Below are 22908 nucleotides of genomic sequence, written 5' to 3' on the forward strand. Positions count from 1 at the left end.
ATTTACAAGACGTTGTCCATTGTGGAGAGATTCTTAGCCTTAGGGGGGAAATATAAAAACAAACAGACTAAAAAGTATACAAAACTTTACAACTACAAATCAAGCATCCTTTTCATATAAATTATACATTCAATATACTGTAAGAATTACAAACATCTCATCTTTGAAGCACTATCAAGCATTTATTTATACTGGGAGAAGGAACTTCTGTAGGCAAACTTCCCTTTCATGCCTCCTAGTCATCTTTGCATTCCTCATAGACTGAATGCAGCGCATGGAGGGCTTCCACTGTTACTTTGAGCTTTCCAATTACTGCACTATCATCTTGTGAATCGAAAACTAGAAAGGAAACATCAGAAAACAGCATTAGCAATTTCATTTAAGGTTTTGCTTTTGTTCTGGTAATTTTCCTTAACATTTGGACAGATTAAAAGGCACCTAGCATATGCTTTAAAAAGAATAAATAAATAAGTAAGAAATCTCCCTGTTCTGGCACTGAGACCACGGAGAACTGAGCACCCTAAGAACTAGAATGTACATCAATAAAAGTATTAGCATTGAAATCAGCTTTGAAATAGTACCTGCATAATTGCCTATGTACATTAATTATTATCCATAACAAGTAAATATAGATGTTCCAAACTCTATTGAAGACATATATGCATACTTAAAATTAGTTTTAAGTAAATAATATACCAATTAATGCATTTTCTACACTGTGTATGAGCAGGCCAAACAAGCCTGGACAGCTACTAGTGTTTAAATAGTAAACTGTTTTTTTTTTTTTTCTTTTTTCTTGTTGGTTCAGTGTAAAATTATTTTAATTCCAGGCTTCTGTGTGTTGTAAAATAAAAAAGTGTAGACAAAGATGGTACTGTGCCCAGACTAAAGGATTTAACTACCTTCATCTTTGTGTATGTGGGTTTTAAAGTGGTATTTGAAGTTTCTATTCTACAGACATTAGCTAACATGATTTAAAATTGCACTCTTTTACAATATCTAAGTAAGCCTAGAGGGCCACAATTTCTGCTGCTGTGATTAAAAACATGCTGCTAACAGTCAAAAATGAGGCTCTTTCCCAGTCCTGCATAAAAAGCTACCTAATATGAGTCTAGAAAGAACCTGAATAAAAACAAATAATCTTGACAGCACATCTTTTCAAAGCAAATTATAGAGCAGACAAATGGCAAGGTCATGTATTTACTATTTAAACTGGGATAAGTACTCTGGGACATTCGTGATACCGCATGCTACAACTTCTCTGCTGCTGGGACAGCTTAGAAGAGGTTTTGAAAAGGAAAAACTTGGGAAAAACCTTCCATCATTTAGTTTGTTGATATTAGTTATTATAGGACAGACGGGAAGCTATTCTTAGAGATTCAAACCGTTTGCATATCCTTGGACAAATCACTTAGTGAACCATTAACTTAAAGAGCAGAATTCAGAGGACATTATTCTTTTTACTTAAAAGAATGGTAGGATAACTGTAGTATGTAATGCACATGAAGTAAAAATTAGTTCAAATGTCTTACGATTAGGGAAAGAAATACTCCTCACAGTATTATAGTACTTGTCATTACACAGTCATGATTACCTTTTGACAGAACAACTGGTAACAGTCTTTCCAGTCATGATAATTATCTCATATGAAAATTAGGAGTTTTCAGAGTTTTGTGAAAGGTGACTTTCAAGGACAGAAAATTATATTTTTATCACTAATCAATCTCATCAAGTGTGAAGTATGGCCATAAAATCCACAACAAAAACAATTTTCCAGTGAGAGACTATGAAATACCTTTTTGGATATGTGCTTTTGTACAAATACTCGGAGAAAAGATTAAGTAATTCAGCCACAAAAAATAGTGCATCAAATCTGTGTATTATTTTTCCAGGGTATGTAAATTTCATTCTTCTTAGAATATTCTTTATTGTGTTCCTAGAACTTTGATGCATACTTTGAGTATTTTAGCTACAGTATGGATGTAAATCATGCATGCTAATGGGAATGGATAAGAAAAGCTTATTTTGTTTCCTCCCTACTCAGCTCCCCACCACTCAAGGTATGGTAACTGAGCACAGCAGTAGGAGCAGCAAAGTCACAATATGCTGGCATTCTACTAGGGCTAACCAGAATTGCAAAGAGTTCCTTGCAATCGTGGGTGCACTGTGTTTAGTCATCAAGCTGGTCCACTTACCACTACAGGAGAGCAACTGTTTCATAACAGATACCCTCACAGCTTCTTCATGAGCTCTACCACAATGCAGAAGGATGATGAAGAGGAACAAGAAGAAAAATGCACCATTGATGACTATGTCCCTGCTACCCTGAGGAACAGGAAAGTCTAAGCAAGGAGAATATTTTCCTCACTATATATGAAATGACCAAGTAGCCTTCCTGAGTCTTCTCATCAGCACTACAAAAATGCTCTGGTTAAGACCTAGGCAACAGGAGATTCCACACCTCTTACTCACTTCACCTTGCTTTAATGAGTCACAGTGAAAGTTTGGTCACAGTCTGTTACAGAAGGATGCTTACTCAAAACTGAGACCTAACTAAAGCCACCAGTAGTAGTCCATATACTCTCAGATACAGTTTTCATATGGAGGACACAAGCTTGAGGAACTCATTTGAAGTTCTGTTCAAATCCCCAAAGATACAGACATCAGCAATACAGAGTTAGTGGCATAAATTTTATTAACAAAACATATATTTATAACCTTACTAGTATGAAGTATGTGGTAAAAAAAATAGATAATTAGACTAAGTGAGCATGTCCTGAAAGTTCTTAGGTTTTATAAACTAATTACTAACTAAACAAGCTGGAGACGCTGATTGGTTTTGTTGTGTCTTTTGAAACAGATTTTAAGGAATAACAGTAGTGCACAGTTTTCACAAAAGTGAAAGCCATTAGTTAGTATTTAGGAATTTCTTATTGAAAAAAATATCAAACAATTACTTGCACAGTGAAGCCTGAAAAGAAAAGTAGAGGTTCAACAAATAATTTGTACATTACAAGCAAGTAATCTCTAAAATTTACCTTCAATATCTTGCTCAATGATGTCTCTCTGCTTCTGGAGTATCTCTCTCAAACTGACATAAGCAAATCCAATATCTTCACATTCAAGATCCTGTTCATCTTCTGGGGGATCACTGACCACTGTAAATTGTAGGCTAAGCATAAAAAAGAATAATTTTACCTTCAAAATATGTTGAAAATGAACTCAAAAAAACCTAGGAAAGAAAAGGAGGTAAATCCAGCATTATTGCACCAGTTAAATACAAATAACAACTGTTATCTACATTTTCAATGACAAGAATAATTAGAGACCCTTTCTTTCAAATCTTCCTTCCTTCTTTCGCATTACTTAGCAGTACTAGAAGGACAGAGAGGTTGCAACCACAGATTTGCTGGCTTAGAAAATTGTTCCATTTTCTCCCCCTCCACCTGGTGGCACAATTCTTGTTTGTATGGCAGTGACAAGCAGAAGAAGCTAAAGATCAAAAGACCTTTTCACATTTAAATCTTTCAAGTCTGTTTAGCTCAGCTGCTGAATCAGCTGCTCTAGTCACTTAATTTCTTTATATTTACCCCCACAGGTAAAAATCAAGATTGTGTCTATGTACTTTGAGGCTTTTATAGCAAAACTCCTTTACATAAAAATCTACAAACATAGTTAGGGTGTTTTGGCAGGTTATTTTTGTAGATTTGTTTGGGTTTTTAAATTTATTTTTATTTTCTAACTTGTTTCTGTCTTGACCTCAAATGCAAATTTTTAATGTGAAGAACTAAAACCAAATCATAAGCAATAACGGAAGGTTTTAAATTAAAGGCAATTAATTATGTTTCGTTGTTTAAAACTTCTTAATACCATAAACTTGTTATAAAGTTTAACTACTTCAGTACTTAAAGCTGCTTAAGATGAACCTGTATCATTATTTCAGCTTTGATGAGGAGCATGCTTATGAAGGGAAACTTCTGAGTGGTCCCCAGTTACGGTGATTTGCCTAGTAGTCTTGGAACGTGTAAGCTGGATTCCTGTTGGACTGAACCAAACTAAGCTGAAGGTGTGCTGCAGGAATACCTATCCCTAACACATTCCCCTACAACAGACATTCCGTCAGTGGGCTCAACGTCTGAATTCCGAAAATCATTCTAAAATTCAACGTACTGTAAATATCAGACCACTAGCAACAACTGCTTTGTGCTAGAGATTGTCTGGTCTGGCATAATTTAGCTCTAGCCTTAGTACATTTTAAGCTGTGTTTTTTCTTGACTTCACACTGAGTGGTTTGGGAGACATGAAACGAGTAATTGAGAAACACAAACTATATCAAACCTTTCCCCAATATTGGAAATACTAACCATATTCAGTGAAGGAAGTATTTCCAAACATCAGGTGTAAAAGTATTCAATATTTAGGTGAAAGTTACTGAGAATTTTCATACCTCATTTAGATAGCTGGACAGCATATTCTAGCCAAGAACAAATTCCACAGAAATATCATGGATCTAAAGGCAGTTATCTCAAAATAGTATCTTCCTAATGTTGTCTTTTGTATTTGTTATTTAAAGTTGGAGCTTACACAGCGATTTGTGCTGCACTTGTTCACTCTGACCAGCACATCTCATATTTTATCTTTGCTATTCTCTTCCTGTTTTACACATAAAACCAACCCATAGATACAGCCTGGATACAAAGGCCTTTGAGTATGTACCATATTGTCAAAATGCAGCTTGTTTGTCCATCCCAAATATCTAAGCCAAATAACTATACAAAATATTTGCCTTTCTTCTGTGAACTTCAATTACATTCATTGCATCCAAGTATGGCATTTCTTTTAAACACATAATTCCAGTATTGTGCAGGAGCTGACTTGAGTTAGTGGCTTGTGCTGGGGCCAAAAACACCAAGACTGACAAAATGACAGGAATTCAGAGTTAACTACTTTCTTGGTATGTCTTGGCACTGTTGTTTAAACTGTGACTACTTGTGAGCTTTACAGCCTAAAAATGTTACAATAAGCATAATTCCAAATGAGTAAAAATCAGGTTGTGCAAAATCCAAGTCTACAGGAAAAGATGTAATATGGAAAATATAATCAAATCTTCCTAAAGAACTTTAACCATAACAACAACTGCAATATGCTTTTATAGTAGTTTATTTTGTGCTTGGTTCTTATTAACAAATATTTATTATAGAAAATATCTACATAAATATTTGTTTGTCACCAAAACCAGGCATGCCTTGAAAATTCGTGACTTAAAAAAAAAAACCCAACAACTTCTGGAAGCAAGAAAGGAAAAAATATCACAGCTAGTTCCAACAGCAGGTGGCTGGATTGAGCATAATGGATCTAATTTAAGATTTTGGCATGGAGCTAAGCAGCAGCAAAACTGTCAAAACTCAAACCAAACAGAAACAAACACTTATGTGTGCAAGATAAATATTAAATAAAATAAAAACTGATGGTCACTTGTTATGACTCAGTGTCAATGTTAAATGAAATCAACTGGAGAAACCAGCTTAGCATTTAAGACAGTGATAGACGAGGAGGAGATTAGTGCTGGATTTATTTTTATCATGTAAAGGTACCAACTACCACTAAAATTTTCACTAAACTAAAAGCAGGCACAGTAACATCTGGGACAAAGTGTCAGTGGAATTGTGAAGTTGTCCATATTGGTCCACTTTCTGGCTCAGATCATATGCAAGTATTTTACATGAACAGAGCAAGCTTCAACCAAATACATCAAAAGAACTGCACCTCTAACATCTTAAGAGTTCCAATATGCCAAAAAGATCATAATATTGGATTAAATCTTTGCTGCTAATCAGGAAGGAGATTTGAACCTGGGATGCCATGGGAATTTCCTAACTAATAGACTGCAAGAATGGTACCACAATCACTTTGAATTCTGTATTTGAAAAATATTACAAACACTTTCAGCTTGGAAAATATTTAAATATGATATTCAGCATGCATTAACTTGTTTTCTTTATATACCAACAATTCCAAGAGTTTCAATTTCAGGTTGAATTGGACAAAAAAGAAAGACAGTTTCCATTGCCCTGGAACATACTGCACATGAAGAGACTCCTCAGTTTGCTTCAGCACAGAATGCACTAAGAGGCTGCAAGTGTCCCATCTTACCTCACACTGCCTTACTTATGTAACAAACTGATGAAAGTTGGAATATTAAATTCATACTAGGATTTATTACCTCAGTAAAGCTATGTATAGCACTCCTCTCCCACACTCTTCTGTAGGATCCTAGACTTTCTGCTTAGCTCACTTCCACAAAGCTTTTCTCTAACACCAGAACAGAGTATATCTGTTCCATGCAGGAATTCCATACCTACTAACAAAATAAGAGGAAATCTTGACATCTTTGTTAGAAATACTGAGTGGGAAGATATTTTCTGTCTACTGGAAGAAAGACTAAAGAACTAAACAAAACTTGTCTACTAATAAAGGGCCAAAAGAAGAGGTGTGGAAAAAAACTAAACCAGAAAAATAAAAAAAAGTGCCTTAAGCTTAAAACACATTTTACAGTGAAGCAGAACAGCCTGGACAAATATTTATTTTTCTTGTTATGATAACACTTAAAGGTTTTATCACCAGCAGGGAATTTAGAGTGCCTGGACAAAAGCTCTGATGCTCTAATTCTTCATTACAGAGATGAATCATTTATAAGAAGCAAGGAGAAAATTTTGTGTGTTGACAGAGTATATTAATGTGAAGATAACAGTTTACACATACTTTACACTCCTATAACATGGATGCATAGACTTTGTGATTTCGGAGAACAATGACTTCATATAGTCAGTTCCTTGGAATAGCAATCATACCCTACCAAGAAATGATGCACCTGTCAGGAACAGCCTGGAAACCTCTTGCATAAACCTGTTCACTCTTGTTATCACAGCAGGGTGACTGCTAGAAGAATGGATTCCTCCATTCTTCACATATGTCTCTTTTGACATGTGTCAGAAGAGCATATAGTCTACCACCAGGTCTGCAAGCATTGCAAGTAAAATCTGGCATGAAGATTCAGGTAGTTTTTCTATATGACCCGAATTTCTACACTCTTAAAATGCTGAAAGGCAACAGTTGAATACAAACAAAGAAAACCATGACACAGTTACAGTCAGTTATATGGACCGCCAGAAATGACTCCTCTTATTAAATCATTTCAAGACTTGAAGGTGTCAGTAACTATGGGGTTCAGATGATAAAACGAAATAATATTTTTTTGTTTCAGTTTTACAAATATTACTAAGTATAGTTTCCTAACATAACTAAAGAATGTAATTTGAATCCCTGCTATAGAGAAAAAGAAACAAAAAAGAGCAGCTATCCAGTCCACAATACAGCTATAAGAAAAAAGCAGGTGTTCTGTCAGAATTTCCACACTAATGATAGAGACATTATCTGTCTGAAAACAAAAAGACAAAGATGCTTGTCAAGGGAGAAAGATCATCTTTGTGGTATACAACAATTACTAACCTAAATAAGATTTTAAACTGTCCTCTTCCTGTCTCATGCTTATACATTTTCCATTTTACATCATTCTATTTAGCAGTGTTTTTTCTCAAATACTGAATATTCCTAAATTTTCTGCCACTAAAGCTATTTATTCAAATGTGGCACCAAAAATCAACATTTCTAATAACCACTTACAATGATTCCATATCAAGAAATGAAATTCAAAGATGAGAAAAAATTTGTTTTGGAATCTTATTTTTTTCATTAACACTAAATCCCACCCCCCAAATATTTTGTATTGGATATTAGGAAAAATTTCTTCCCTGAATGCGTTGTCAAGCCCTGTCACCATCCATGGAGATATTTAAAAGATGTGTAGATGTGGCACCCGGGGACATGGTTTAGTGGTGGACTTGGCAGTGTTAGGTTAATAGTTGGACTTGATTTTCAAGTTGTTTTCCAACCAAAACGATTCTGATTCTATGAACATACTTTCCCATATAAATTCTATGACAATCTACATTCATTTATTTCTAAGTATAAACTAAAAGAGTATAAAGCTGTGAAATACACTATTTTCAGGGCCAAGTTGGCTCCTGTTTCAGGTATAGGATTAGGCTAAGGTTGCATCTTTGGCTTAACAGTAATTTTATGTATTCCATTAATATCTCTTTTAACACCTGAGAATATCTTTTTTTCAAGGGATGTGACTCTTCTTTTAGAAGACAAAAATGTATCTATTTATTCATGTTCTAATATGGGCTCAACGCTTATGAGTATTAGTTGTAACAGCATGAAGTGTGACAGGGAGAAAGTTAATACACTGTTTAAACATGATACACTGTATATGCTCCTATAATCTGGCACAGCACAAACACCAATAAAGTGTCAGGCTAAACCATGTGTAGCCAATTTTCAATGATATTTATATCCTTGATAATTTGGTTTCCTGAGCTTTAAAGCATTAGTTTAATTCAGTTCCTGTTTCAGCTGAAAAAGTTCTGATATTAGTTTGTAAGGCTTGTGATAGAAAACATGTGTTGAAGATATAACTAGGCCAGGTTTAAAATGCATAGAGTTGAAAACATTTGAGGTATAGGCAGAATCTTTCCATAAATTTTGTTTCCTGGTGGTCCTCTTGCTAGGATAAAGTAGAGACCTGGACTGCTGATGAACTTTCTGCCCTGCTATTTAGTCAACACAGAACTGAAATTTCACCAGACCAAACTAGACATACAGATAAATGCAGAAAACAACTGATTGAGTAACCTAAAAGACAGCACTATGATGGCTCAGGTAGAAGTTGGACATTTCTGTGGTGGGAAAAAGCTTCTTGCTGTTATTTTACCTTATTTGCATCTGAAGTTTGTTAAATATTTAGTCTAGATATCCAAGTATTTATAGGTGAAATGGCAGCTCACAGACCAGCTGTTTCCCTTTGTTGAATTATCCCTCAGGAAGAAAAGAATATTTTATCCTCAGCATTGCTTAATTCTTAGTACAACAGGTTGCTCATCTATATGGTAAAATTCGTCTTCTGCTTGCTTAGCAAGTGTTTTGGTATATTTCTATCCCAACAAGAAATCATTCCATGGTGTTCCCTGCTTTATTCCATTGAAACCTGTTTTCTGGCCATGACATGAAACTCAGCTTTAGAAAAGAAATGGAATGAAGAAAGGTCAGTCTGTCACTGCAGAGCGAATCTGTGATTTGTAAATAAACACTTATTTCAAAGATTTACAAATAACTCCTACACTCCAAATATAATCAGCAGGTATTCTACTCTTTTCAAATTAAAGGCATCTTTGAATTAGTAATTGTTCGGTTTTAAATGAATATTGACCTTCTAAAGAAAAGAGAATCACAGCATGTCATCCATTCTCTCCAAGTAATGCACATGCCACCTCACTAAAAAAAGTTGCATGAGAACAAATTAATTATTGTGAGCTTGGACAAGACTAATTTCTACTCTTTCTCATATGTACTCATATACAAGCTGCCTGTTACATCTTTCCATCTACCTACCTATCTTTCCATCTATCTACCTATCTTTCCATCTATCTATGTTCTTGGAAATTGCTGGGCCAAGAAGCGCTTTCTGAAGCTCTTACAGTCCTTATAGTACTCCGAAAGTAAGAGATCTATTAGCCTACCATCAGGTAGGTATGTGCTTTTCCAATTTACTATTGATAGGATGCATTTTTTTTGCAAAACAGGGCCGTAAACCCCCCCCCCCAAAAAAAAAACCCAAAACACAAAACACAACCCCACACCAAATAAACACCTGAAACCAAAACAACGTTAATAGAGGTGAAAATATTCCATGCAACATGAACCTACTCAGGGAAGAAATGGAGATCAATCACATCAGAATGTAGGCATCAACAATTTTTTTCTAGTTAGTTTGTTATGTATTAAATTCTCAGAAATACCTCTTCAATAAAGTCAAACAACAAGGCAAACCAGAAGCATTATATACAAATAACTTGTACAGAGTACCTGTCAGTATGCAGATTTGGCTTTAGAAGCATAGACTTGAGATACTCTCTTCTTGCACGATTATTTGCCATATCCACATGTATCACTGAAAAGCAAATTGGAATTAGGATCATTAGTTATCAATTGGTTTTCATCTGTTAGAAGAAAGAGCACGAAGAACAAAAGAAAAATAAGCATTTCTTTCCCTTGTCTTTCCTTAGGAAAAGCAGCAAGGTTGGAATCAAATTTGAAAGGTCATGTGATCTAATGGCATGTCACTGGCAGGTTTATGTGCACACTGTCAAAAAAGATACAAGCAGCATCTAAGCATGCCACATAGCTGTCATCTTCTGTTAATGGCAATAGCAGTCATGATTTTAAAAGCCAGTGGTCTTTATTGCTTTGTATTTGAAGTGATTTACTGCATTTTCTTCCACCGAGGAAGCTAGTGATAATGATAGTGCATGGCAGAGTGCTTGTCCTTTTTGACAGCCTCAGTAATTCAATCCTCCTTTCCTGCCACAGTATTTCAGTAAGAGAAATGTCTAGACCAATGGACTGGACAAAATCCACAGCCTGGCGAGTGTGTGCAAGTGCTCTTAAGGCCTTTTCTTGTTTTAATTAAAAATATGAACACTAGGACTTGCTTTTAATTTCTGTACCATTAATATGATCTAAGGTGAAAAATAGCCTTGCTGTGGAAAAAACAATCGAAGAATGAGAAACACAGTTTTAGAAAACTCTTCAAGAAGTTTTTGGGCATCGTACTAAGAAAATAGTTGTTTACTTGCAAATGGCATCTCCTAAAAGTATCAGTAAACTACTGTGAAAGATCATAAAAAAGTCAGGATGTGAAAACTGAAAACCAGTGTTAGAGGAATTACTTTTCTGTTTTGAAGTAAGAAATGCAGCTGAAAAAAAATTTTGGTAGGACAGACTAGAATTAGTACAACCTTTAGAGAAACAAACAAACACAGGGAACTTTTTTAAAATTTGTTTTTGATGGCAGGAGGAGGAGCTAGAGATATGTCTGTCTTGAAATTCCAGTATCTTTAATATTCACCCTCTTCTAGTTTTGCTGCCACTGTACTTGGAAAAAGCTGTTTTTCACTCTCCACATTAAGGTTTCCTTTACCTATACGCTGACAAATCTTTAACATATTTCATACTGTTTTCTACTATCCAAAATAAACTGCCAAGGTTTAGAGAGTACTGGAATACGAATAGGAGTACAAAACACAGATAAGAAGGCTCACATTAATTCTTTGCAGAGGGATTTATTGAGGTACATATCTCTATAAAAGTCCTTTTAGGCAGCACACCTTCCAGTGCTACTGGTTTGCCATTTTTCTCTAAAGCTGCTCCTCAGGTATTAACTGGCCAGCAGAATTGCTATTAGAAATCAGTTACTTCCAGAAAACAGCCAGTATAATTGGTAATCATTCAGTTAGGAATCTGCAATTTAATGCCTTTTTCTCCACTAACAGAAAGAAAAGTATTGGTGTTCTGTCTTGGGACACCTTACTTTCCAACCACCATATTCTTACTTTCTCAAGTTAAAAGAAGCTCTTGCTGCAATCTGCTATTCTTTTGGGCACATGGATGACTTTCCACATGTGCTACTCTCATGGCCAAGGGCTCCTGGGGCCACCACAGGAAGTGATGAGGAGGCAGCAGGGAGACAGATGGACAGCCAAAGAACTTCAAAGAGACTGCCACATCAACAGATTCTTTCCTTTCCCATAAGCATCTCAAATGGAATTTCCTAAGTTTACTAATTCTGTATTTAAAACAATTTAAAATGGAAATGGCACAAGAACTCCATTCAAGTCTGAGGAAAATGATTACCCATAGTGAAAATAAATTATAAAATCCTGATGAATACCAGCCTTTCACATCACCCTTTAAGCACTGCCTGAACCTAGAATTATACTGTTGTTCCAAGGCATGGAACATCTCCTGTTTTTAACCAATTAATTGTAAGAATTATTACCAAAAAAAGTGTCACAGTGTTGAGCTTTAATGGTGAAAAGGAATAAACACAAAGAAGTACAATAATGTTTTCTGATGCGAAGTCTTAACATTTTTATTTGAGTTTTACTGCAGAATCCACCTTTCAGGATATCGAACTTCAGAAGTTTACTTTTAACCAAAAATAAATACCATCATCTTTCCCTCATCTTCTCTTCTTTTGGTCTGCTTACACTTGTACTTCAAGCTGTTCACATAAGCACCTGTTCACTCAAGAGAAAGCTTTGCACGTAAAATCTTCGAAAAATTCTGTAAACGTTTCTTCCGTTGCTGCTGCTTGTTTTCTACAACTGTTGTATAAAATGACAAGGACACATTTCAAACCTTCTATCAATCTTACTTTCCAGCAACTTTCCTGCCACTTCAGCATTTTCAGTTAAGTTTTCACACTTAATATAACAGGAATGCTTTTTGTTACAACATTTATTAACTAAGCTTAGCTTCATAATTTAAGTAATTGTGGCCTTGTCAAGAAAAGTGTTTACTGAAATTAAGAGTCAAACATCAACAGATGCATTTATGTGTGAGGGAGACTGGGCTTTGTGGTCTTGGAGGAACATGTTTCCCTATGGTTTTCTGCTAGTGAAACTATCATTATGTTTATTTCAAAGAAAGTATTGTGACATGACTGACAAGAATTTCTGGCACAAAACCGTAAACTGCATGAAAAAAATTAAAATACGAATTCACTGCTTATTATAACCTGTAACACATAGATTAAAATCAAAACCTATCCTAGCAAAAAAAAAAATCAGAATCCTTCCTCTTTACCACATTACAGCACAGAGACATGGTGTGAGCACAATTTGGCAAGCTCCACTTTTCTTTGAATATATGGGGACCACAGTGTTTGGATGCATAATTGGATACTCTTTTACCACCACTAACAAATACAACAGCTCCTTTCCGCAGTCACTGTAGCTATTGAACATAACAATGTCATAGGAAATCAAGAGTTAGGTGGCATAAGCTGAAAATGTACAAACCTCCCATTCCTAGTCAAACAGTCATAATCAAGAGAAACAATTAATGTCAAATTGCATGCTCTGACCTCTTGTGAGAAGGGAAAACCATGTCCAAATCAGTGAAATTCTATTACATCATGATTCTGTAAAGTTTCTGGAATCTTAAGTGTCAGGCACTGACTGTAAAGAATGTGTAAAACACACGGAAAAAGTTGAAATTTTTAAAACTTAACCAATCTCGTGGAACCTTCTGTATCAGCTAAGGAGTTTTTAAAAGAGTCAAGTTGTTCCATTTTTAAATAATATAAAATGTTTTATTTGTAAGAATTACTTACTTTTTTTAGATTACTTATAGACTTACCCTGATTTTCTCTATGCAAAAACCTAGAAGACTATTAGTCTCCTTCTAAGCTCAAAGTAAATTTCTTTCCACCCATGGAAATCTCTTTTTTATTAAAGAAAATATTCAATTAACCTCAAATATTCAACATAGACAAATCTAATTAGACATGAATAAGAGATGCAGTAAAGCTATAGTAAACACACAGGCAGATTTCATTACTATTATCTTGATGGCTTTCCTACTGACATTATCAAAAAGCAGACTCATTAGGTTTTCCACTCTCCTGTATGTGAAGCTAATCTTGAGCAGAAAATAGATGACCAATTATCTAAGCAAAACTCTGCAAATAACAACAGTATTAGTATGATGCTATAGAGTAGTCCTGGAGCAATTAAAACCAAAGACACCTTTTGATATTGATTCATTAGGATATTTTAATGTTTAAACAGTTATAGATTGATACTTATGCAGCAAATATAAAAAAAAAAAAAAATTCACTGAACTAGGTTTTGACTAGCAGAAATAACACTATACAGCAGTACCAGACTGGAAACCCTTATGAATTAGTCTTTACAAAGCCTTATACTATTTTCAAATATCACAGTTTGAAATAAATTTAAGTTTCAAAATTGTCTTCAGAATTGAGTTTTCTTTCTGTATGCATCATAACTTTGTTGCATTCTGCTAGTATAACTTTGCAGAGTTAATATTTAAAAACTAAGACTATGCTTAGACCATACCAAATTTACACAAGAAATCAGAATTTTTATACCTTCTGAGTGTTTTAATATTCAAAGCAATGAGAATTCAAGAAGGAAGAAAAAAACTGTTAGAGAGCTTTTATTGGTTTGTTATTTCAATGAGGTTTCAAAAAATGCATTTCAATTAAGCCTGACTATGTAGAACACTTGGAAAGTGTTTACTGTAGCTAGCAAGCTGAATATTGTTCAGCTCATAAAAAGAATTTTTACTTATCTGGTGTCTCACTCAGTTTATGATGCCAGTAATCCCACTTGTTTGAATGGAAGTTAGTTCAGTGAATGAAAGTTTGCGGTGCTATTAGTTTTTGTGTGTTTTTTGTTTTTGTTGTGTTCCCTAAAGCCCTACAAAGATTCTCAGAGTCACAGAAGTTAACCCATTGTGCCTTTCTCAAATGGGCAGTCCCACTATAGCAATCACAGAATCACAGAATGTTAGAGATTGGAAGGGACCTCCAGAGATCATCAAGTTGAACCACCCTGCAAAAGCAGGATCACGTAGGGTAGGCCACACAGGAATGCATCCAGGTGGGTTTTGAAAGTCTCCAGAGAAAGAGACTCCACAACCTCCCTGGGCAGCCTGTTCCAGTGCTCCATCACCCTCACTGTAAAGAAGCTTCTCCTCATGTTGAGATGAAGCCTTCTATGTTCAAGTCTGTAGAACGTAAAATGTTTGATTTATGTGATACCTATGAGGGATTTCAATCTTCAGCTATGGGGTAATCTAACAGTTTGCATTAGAAGGATATAAACTCTTTGGCAAGCCTACTTCTAAAACTGGGTTTCTAGATAGTAGCAGCTTTAATGATCTGACTGTGACATCATTTTTGCAAAGCCACCTGTACAAAATAATTTTTAAAAGAATGCTTACTTGCAATGGCTGTATTAATGGCATGCCACAAACAGAAAGTCAATCACCTGCTCCAGGACACGCCCACATAAAAATGCAAGACTTAAGAGCTCGAGAAAACATGAAGCACTCAGACTGAATCTTAAATGAAATAAACTTTCCAAGGAAAAAATTAATAAATAGTTGAAATACCATTAAATAATTAACCAGAGAATTAGTAATTATTACAAGAGTTTTGTGTATGCTCTTAGTGTAAATTACACTGTGTACTGACATGAAGTATTTTCAAATGTTCATTCATTAGGTGATAGCATATGGAACATGCAGGATTAAGTATTATGAAGTAAATCACAACGAAATAGCATTAAACATGGCTGAAGGATTTCCTGTTTCAAAAAGTTCTTATGAAAGGAACACTGAGTATTCCCAAGTGATGATCAAGCTCAATTACATATTTTCTCATTTAAATTGTATTTTAGTTGCACATAGTTACATGGAATGTTTTTCTTTTGCTGTTCATCATATTGTTTTAAAGGGAATACATGAATTTTAGTTATGTGTTGCCTAATTTTAGAATGTATATGCTAGCAGCACATTTAAATAGATTGTAATCTTAACATTTCATACACAAGCCTACTTCAATAACTCAGTTTTTAGTCAATAATTGCATCCTTACCCCATTTCTTACAAAATACCTTTAATATTTCCCCAAATATTTTGGAAATAGACAAATACAATTAGCACACAGATAAATGCAACTATATGAAGGAAAGAGGCTATACTGGCAGGCATTTTCCTAAGACAGAATTTAAGAGATGAACAAACCTGCTCCAGAATACAACATACCTACCAGTGCTATAGTTAAAGTGAATCCTCTGACCACTTGTTGGTTTGGGTAGTGACAGTGGGGTTTCCTCTGCAAGGAAATTGTATAATCTGCATTCTACAAACAGCTGCTGTATAGTTTCATCTGATGTGATTTGAGACTCAGTAAGACAGAGCGATATAATTTCAATCCGAATTTTTTCAGTTGCCTGTTTAAAAACAAAGTGCAAACACAACACAAATTATTTTGTGTTTCTTGAAGTGTTAACACGAAGCAAGCAAACAAACACATATGCAAATCACTGGCTATTGACTAATAACACTGATGGATTATTTTGATACAAACATAATGAGGTTGTAATGCCCCAGGGTTTGCAGTTAAGAATATTGTTGCGACAGATACCGATTTACATTTAGTGCTGAAAATATTTTTGCAATAGTAATACCCCACTGAGAAGATTAGGTTATACTTATCTGCATATACAAATGACATCTGAACCACGAATTTTAGTTGCCATTATTAGCTAGATAGCTACTCAGCACCCACTGCAAACTACACTACAAATAGTTCAACAAAAATCTATAAAGTCAGGAAGTAGTTTGGCATGTAAAGTAACATGGTATTTATGTGGAACTCAACCCAACCGACTCACCTTTCTAGCTAAATCAAATATACACCTAGTAGGTGAAATTAAAAATATTATAATAAACATAATATCTCAATTATTTGTCACCAGAGCCTTTTCTTATTAACCAAAATGACATTTTTCGGCTGTTTAGAAGCCACTCTTTCATATAGTTTGGCAAAGGCTGCATTATTTGTGTACGGACACATTTTAAGAAGCCTTAAGTGAGAATGTCAGACTCAAGATAAAGAGTCACAAATATTTCCCTAGGTAACTGTAATTCAAAGAAAGAAAAGCCACTATGGTTTGAAAATAGGAGTACATAAGTGAGGATTCAAAGATGAGATTCTTCAAAGAGCAAATAGAACATGTTGAAGTTCAGAAATGTCAAACATTTTTTTTTTGTCTTCTTTCTTTTTAAGTTCATAACTTTATTATTAATATTTCCCCATATGGAAATATTTTGACAATTTTTGATTGTAAGCTTAAAATATTCATACTGAAAAGATTAGCTTTCTAGATTCAGTGTTAGAACTGCAAGTCAGTATTCTAATTTATTGTGGGGATCACTTATACTTTTCCAAGCAAATTATATAATTAATCAAACTGAAAAGCAGGTGTATCCTATTGTAAAAATATCCATCATATAGAACAATTTCCATTGTTGTCACACCCTTTCAATATTTGATGAAGTAATTTTACCCCCTCCTTTCAAAAGACATTTTCTTTTATTATGTATCCTAAGACACTTTAACTAAAAACCCAAATCTGAATATTTCAATAAGGTTGTTTTATTATTCAGTAGATTCATGGAAATTTTACTAGGATGACAGAAAAAATTCCACACCATTCTGTCTCCACTAATACAGGTACATGGCTTCAGCTGGCAATATTACTGGGATTAGCATAGAATGATGAAATATTTAAAGGAATTTTTTTTTCTAAAATCTAATAAATCAAATGACTGCCAAATGTCATTAAAGTGATGGTCTTTGACTTGAATATGCTTTTCATATTCAAATTTGAAAAGAAAGAGATGAAAGCCTGGAAAGGTTACTCAGTTTCAACTAATAACCTCAAGCACTCCACATTCACATGCATAAAAAATGAAATTGGCTCTATTGTCTAATTTTACTTCAGAAACAACTCTTTTCTTCTTGCATGGAACAGATGTATTAGCATCTGTATTTCAAGTGATATGCTGAGTGGTTTTGTTCGCCCCAAAGTATTTAGTAGCTCTGTCAGACTAGTTTGTACACAGACAGTAGTTTATGAATCAAGTCCAAATACAATATCCTGCATTATAAAGTATTCCTTTTACATATCTTAAAATTTGTTTGACATATTTAACACTTGTAATTGCATACGGTAGGCAAAGAATATTACAGTTTCTCAAGGAGAGCAGGGTAAATCCAGGTATTCTGCTTTCTAACTTATAATGAAGCAAATAACTGAAACATATTATTAGAAATTTGCAAGAAAAAAGAACAAATTACTTTAGGGCTTAACAGTCAAGAATATTTTAAGGCCTGTTTTTATTAATATTAAACATGAATAAGTATACACAAAGGAGCTGATGAAAAAATATTTACAAATAAAAATACAGAACTGCTTAAGAACAGCATAGCAAGCATGTCATATTTCACTGCTAATACAAAATCACTCATATTATGTAGCCATGCTGAGAATGTATGTAGCATCCAATATATGATAGGAATTAATTTTTAAACAACCATTTGTATTTCTAAGATGCAGAGTGAAGTATGTTATTTAAATCTTTTCCTAAGCTGTTTTTTTTTTTAAAGCCTTAGTCTCATATTAGGTACTATTCAAGAGAAAAATCAATAGTTTGTCATGACCAATTACTTCCCACAAATCATTCTGCTTTGACAGTCTTTAAATTTGGTGTTTACAACAAAGTGGAATATGAAATTACCTCTAACAGAAAGACTACACATAGTAAAATAAAGAATACTAAATGCTTTCAAAGACTCTCTGAGCAACTGGATCAGTGCTTTCATTTAAAGTGAGGAAAACAAAACATAGGCAAGATACTTAGTCTATATCAATATTCTTTCTTTACCACTCAATACACACTCTTTGTAATTAACACTACACAGAGATTTGGAAGAATCACTGAACTCCTTCAGCAAGCTTTAGGATTAGGTTAAATACTACATGTATTGGATGTCCGAATTGGAAGTCTCGATTTTTCTTATCTTTTTGATTTTTGAGATTTAAAAAGCTTTTTAAAAATTCCATGAAGTCTTGACTATCATCTTCAAGGAGCTGTATATTTCATGGTTTTATTTCATTTTTGGTCATAATAAAACACTAAGAATTTGATGTGAATAGCAAAATTCCACTTGTCTCAAATGGTACACAACAGTACCTGGTACACAACAGGCTCCTGTTGATGATTTTAATGTAAGCTTTTGAACTCAGCCTTAAATCTAACATTCTACTTAAATATTCTGACTAATTAATTTTGTTACCTAAAAAAAGTAATGGGTTACCTTATGAATCAAGATCGTCTTGGTCTGAAAAATTTTAAAAGCTGGTGTTTGGTTGGTTTGTCTTTTTGGTTTGGTTTAGTTGTTTTGGGTTGATTTTTCTTTTTTGAGGAGGGAGTTTGGGCATTTCGCCTGTTTGTTTGTTTGAATTATTACTATTTTCTAATTATTTCTCCCTCTTCAATTCTTCCATCAAGAAAGACTTGTAGTACATGCTTCTAATTGTTACTACAAAGTAGTGCTAGAAGTCATAAATCCACCATTTCAGTGTACCGCCTATTCAAACTACTGTGACCTCAAACTTCATCAGTGGAAAATGGCAACTTAGGTCCTTCCTGAATTCATTAAACTCTCTGTTAGCTTTAGTTTCTGTCTAAGAATGACCGTAACAGCAATCACCTTGCAGATGGAGAATAGTAAATACCACTTTTGAATCTTAGACCCCTCAGTTGTCTTTGAAAATACTGACTATAAAGCTTCACCAAGATCCTTCTATCACTCTGACAAGATAGTTCTGTTCATTCATTTTATTTCTTGTTTTATTAAATATGCTGGTGCAGCACTTTTATTTCCCCAGTTTCTTATAGAAGAAAAGAACAAAGCCACTAAGGTTAGAGCTAGACAAAATTAAGCTTAGTATTTCTGGCACAGTAGAATCAAGCCAACTCAACACGGTAATACTAAGCCCCTATAATTTTAGTTCTCCACATTCAGATTAGCTATTCACAGAACAAGTTGGTTTAAGAAAAGCATTGAGCACTCTGTAATTTCCCTGAAGTACACAAAAGGTAGTCAAATCCTGCAGAAAATAAATGTAAAGAGGAATCAAGACAGTCAGAATTTAAAATTGCAATACAATGTCCAAGTAAATTATTTTTTTTAAATGAATGCAGGTATCTCGTAGGAGGAAATGCACTACCCATGTAATTGTACAAAAAAGGTATAAGGAAAATTATTTATTGCTTTGCTATACATGATCTTTATGTTTTAAACCTTCCCACCTTTGCACAAACATGTTTCACTGACCAGCAGAACCACAAACCACTCATACTGCTTTTTAATGGTGTTTAAGAGAGATTTTCATGTCAAAATTAATAAGACCCTGCAATCTTAATTTACAGAAACAGATGACAGTTTTCAATAAACTGCTATTAGCACAAGATAAAGCACTCACAGTATCTGCAATGAAAAAGAGAAATATAAACACACTTATAGAAAAAGTGAGACCACTACCCAATAACATGTTTTTGCCAGTAATTGCCTTATGGGCACATTTTAAGACAACTTGGAAGCTGAATGCAGTACATTTTATTGTAATAACTGAATGCTGTATTATCTCCTGTAAGGATAAAACATGTAGACATGAGGGTGAAAGAGAAAAGCGGATGGAAGAAAAAAGATTATTTTTTTAAAATACAATTTTTAAAAAATATAAAATCCATGCCAAAGAAAAATGCAAATTTCCAGTTTTGATGTCTATTTTGAGGATATGAAACAAGGCTTTTAATCAATGTATTATACATCAAATTGATAATGTTAACTTCTGATTATTCAAATATATGAAATATTCATAGAGAACTGTCCGAACTTCTATATTTCTCAGACTTCTTTTCTCTATTAATTATCATGCCTGGAAGCTTTTTAGTAAAAGCAGCAGCCATCAGCCTGACTGAACCTGACAAGCTAGCAAGGCCCAATTACACTGGCACTCTGTGGCACTTTGATGTACTGGAAACGAAAAGAGATAGGGGCAAATTGTATAGCACATTATGTTAATGACTTGATTTAATCCAGCCACTAAACTTTATGTAGCCTGTTAAAAAAGATGCTAACACTAATTATGCCACTTTGGAAAGGAAAGAAGGGGACAAGCATTTCATACCGACAAAGTGAAGCTCATAAATGTTGTAAATGAAATGAAACAAAATGAAGTAATCTATGATTAATTATACATCATAGACAAGAAGAAAAGAGAAAGAAGCAAGTGGTACAGCTAAGTACTGGAAAATCTGTTAGATACCCTTTATAATCAACATATCTAAGAAATAACCATGAACTGTCTAATTTGCAACATGCAAAAAAGAAACAGTATGATCTTAAATGGCTTAAACAGTTTGGCATACAACTCAGATTTATAGGATAATTAGCATAACGATCTCTAAAAATCACTTGTCTTATTTACAGTGTTTGATTACCAGCAGGATATTTATCTCAAGAGATAAAAGACAGTGATTTTTAGTATTTAAAAAAAAAAGAGAAAACCCAAATTCAACCACAATTTTGACACGCTATATTCTAGAATTAACTCAAGATTTCAAATATACTAATGTCTATTTGTAAAATCCAATTCATATCAAACATGCTGCCTGAAGAATTTACAGCTTTTGTTGTCTTATCTACTCTTTCTGAACACACACTTTGTTACCAGAGGAACAGATCAATGCAAAGAGGTAGAAATTAATGAAGCTAAAATGAAGCTACACTCAAAATCCTCTTAGAAGTGTTCTTAAATAATTTTGATAATACAGGATGACTACAAATGTATAGATCAACTATATTGGAGTTTAACTTAAAGATGATGAATAGCAGTCAATTATCAAAATGACTGGCAAAATAGGTTTTTAACATTTTACATAAAAACAATGTAATTCTGCCTTCAGAATTACCTCCTGTATTTTTCTGCAGTACACATAAGTGATAGAATTTCTAAATCCCTTTTACAATTTAAAAAAGGAGCAATATTTCTCATATGAAGCATTGCTTTTTGTTGCTCATTACTCTGTAAGATGTCACACAACCTTGAAAATGGATTTAAAAAAAAAAAAACAACAACATCAAACTACCTTTGGGTTATCACATTAAAAAAATTAAGAATGATAGGATATTTGCTAGTTATGTAGCTTTTAAGATTGTTCTGTCAATCTTATAAGTATGAAATATTGGGTTTTTTCAAGAACTATAGAATCGAAATCTTCAAAGTAAGTTTTGTAAATATTTATTATACTACATTATTTTGCATATATGACTTTATGCTCATAAATTGCTGGTTTTAAGAGAATATTATTACTCTACACATCCATAAATAGTAACAGAAAAAGAGGTACTCTAATGTCATCGGATACTGTACATGTACAAACTTTATTGAAAACTCATGTTCAGGAACAGAAAGAAATCTGTGTGTATGAACTAAAAAAAATATATTTGAAGGTTTGCATGTTATTAAGAACCTCAAGTTTATGCAATTGCCATTTCATCAGCATCCAATCAATTCAGCATCCTGGGATGATGCACAGTGGGTAGCTAACCTTTGTAGATTTACTACTGGCCCTGATGAGTCAAATTATCCTCCTTTCTCAGAAAGCTCTACAAGAAGCCGAAAAGGACATACTCCCACATAAAGGCAACAGGTAGGACTGAACAATGAGCCTAAGTTCTTTTGACATTCACATCATAATAGTTATCTTTTGTTAGAAGATTTTATGCAGAACTAAGATTTTCATTCAGACTGGAAGTCATTGGAAATGTCTACTTCTAAGTGTGTATGACAATAATGGAAAGAATAACAACAAATTTCCACATGAAAAATATACCTATAAATCACATGCATAATTTGGTGAGGTTAAGCTTTTTATTTTCTCTCAAAATGTGTCTATTTGAACTGGAAACAGGAAAACACATATTCCTTGAAAATGCCTTAGATATAGCAAAGCTACTCTTAGAGGACATCAAGCTTAAAATACATTTTAAACTTACCAAATAATTGCCATAAATCTCTGACTCACCTTTATAATATTCTTGGATACTGGACTTGAAACAATACAGTCATCACTGTCAGTTATTACTGATTCAATTGCATCACTTTCTTGTCTATCATCTTGACCTGAAAAAAAAATTAATTAAAAAGTAATTTAGCTAACCCTCCCCTATATTTGTAGTCCATCTGAGACTTGCTGAGAAACCTGATAGCAACATATTTGCTTTTCTAATAAATAAAGTCTAAGTGCCAGGTAAATCTTCTCTTCCTTGAAGAA

The 22908-nt window shown here is 33.9% G+C and overlaps 1 protein-coding gene across 1 annotated transcript in view; it reads right to left on the reverse strand.

Moving 5' to 3' along the window:
• Positions 1-235: 235 nt before the first annotated feature.
• Positions 236-22908, reverse strand: part of RPGRIP1L (RPGRIP1 like) — a 62183-nt gene continuing 39510 nt past the window's right edge. Inside the window, exons 22-26 of the mRNA XM_054389614.1 lie at positions 22660-22757; positions 15764-15947; positions 9988-10072; positions 3039-3172; positions 236-339 (exon numbers count right to left, since the gene is read on the reverse strand). Coding sequence (XP_054245589.1) covers positions 236-339; positions 3039-3172; positions 9988-10072; positions 15764-15947; positions 22660-22757 — 605 coding nt within the window. The remainder of the gene's footprint in view (positions 340-3038; positions 3173-9987; positions 10073-15763; positions 15948-22659; positions 22758-22908) is intronic.

This window comes from Indicator indicator, chromosome 19, assembly GCF_027791375.1.
Source record: "Indicator indicator isolate 239-I01 chromosome 19, UM_Iind_1.1, whole genome shotgun sequence".
Classification (NCBI taxonomy): domain Eukaryota; kingdom Metazoa; phylum Chordata; class Aves; order Piciformes; family Indicatoridae; genus Indicator; species Indicator indicator.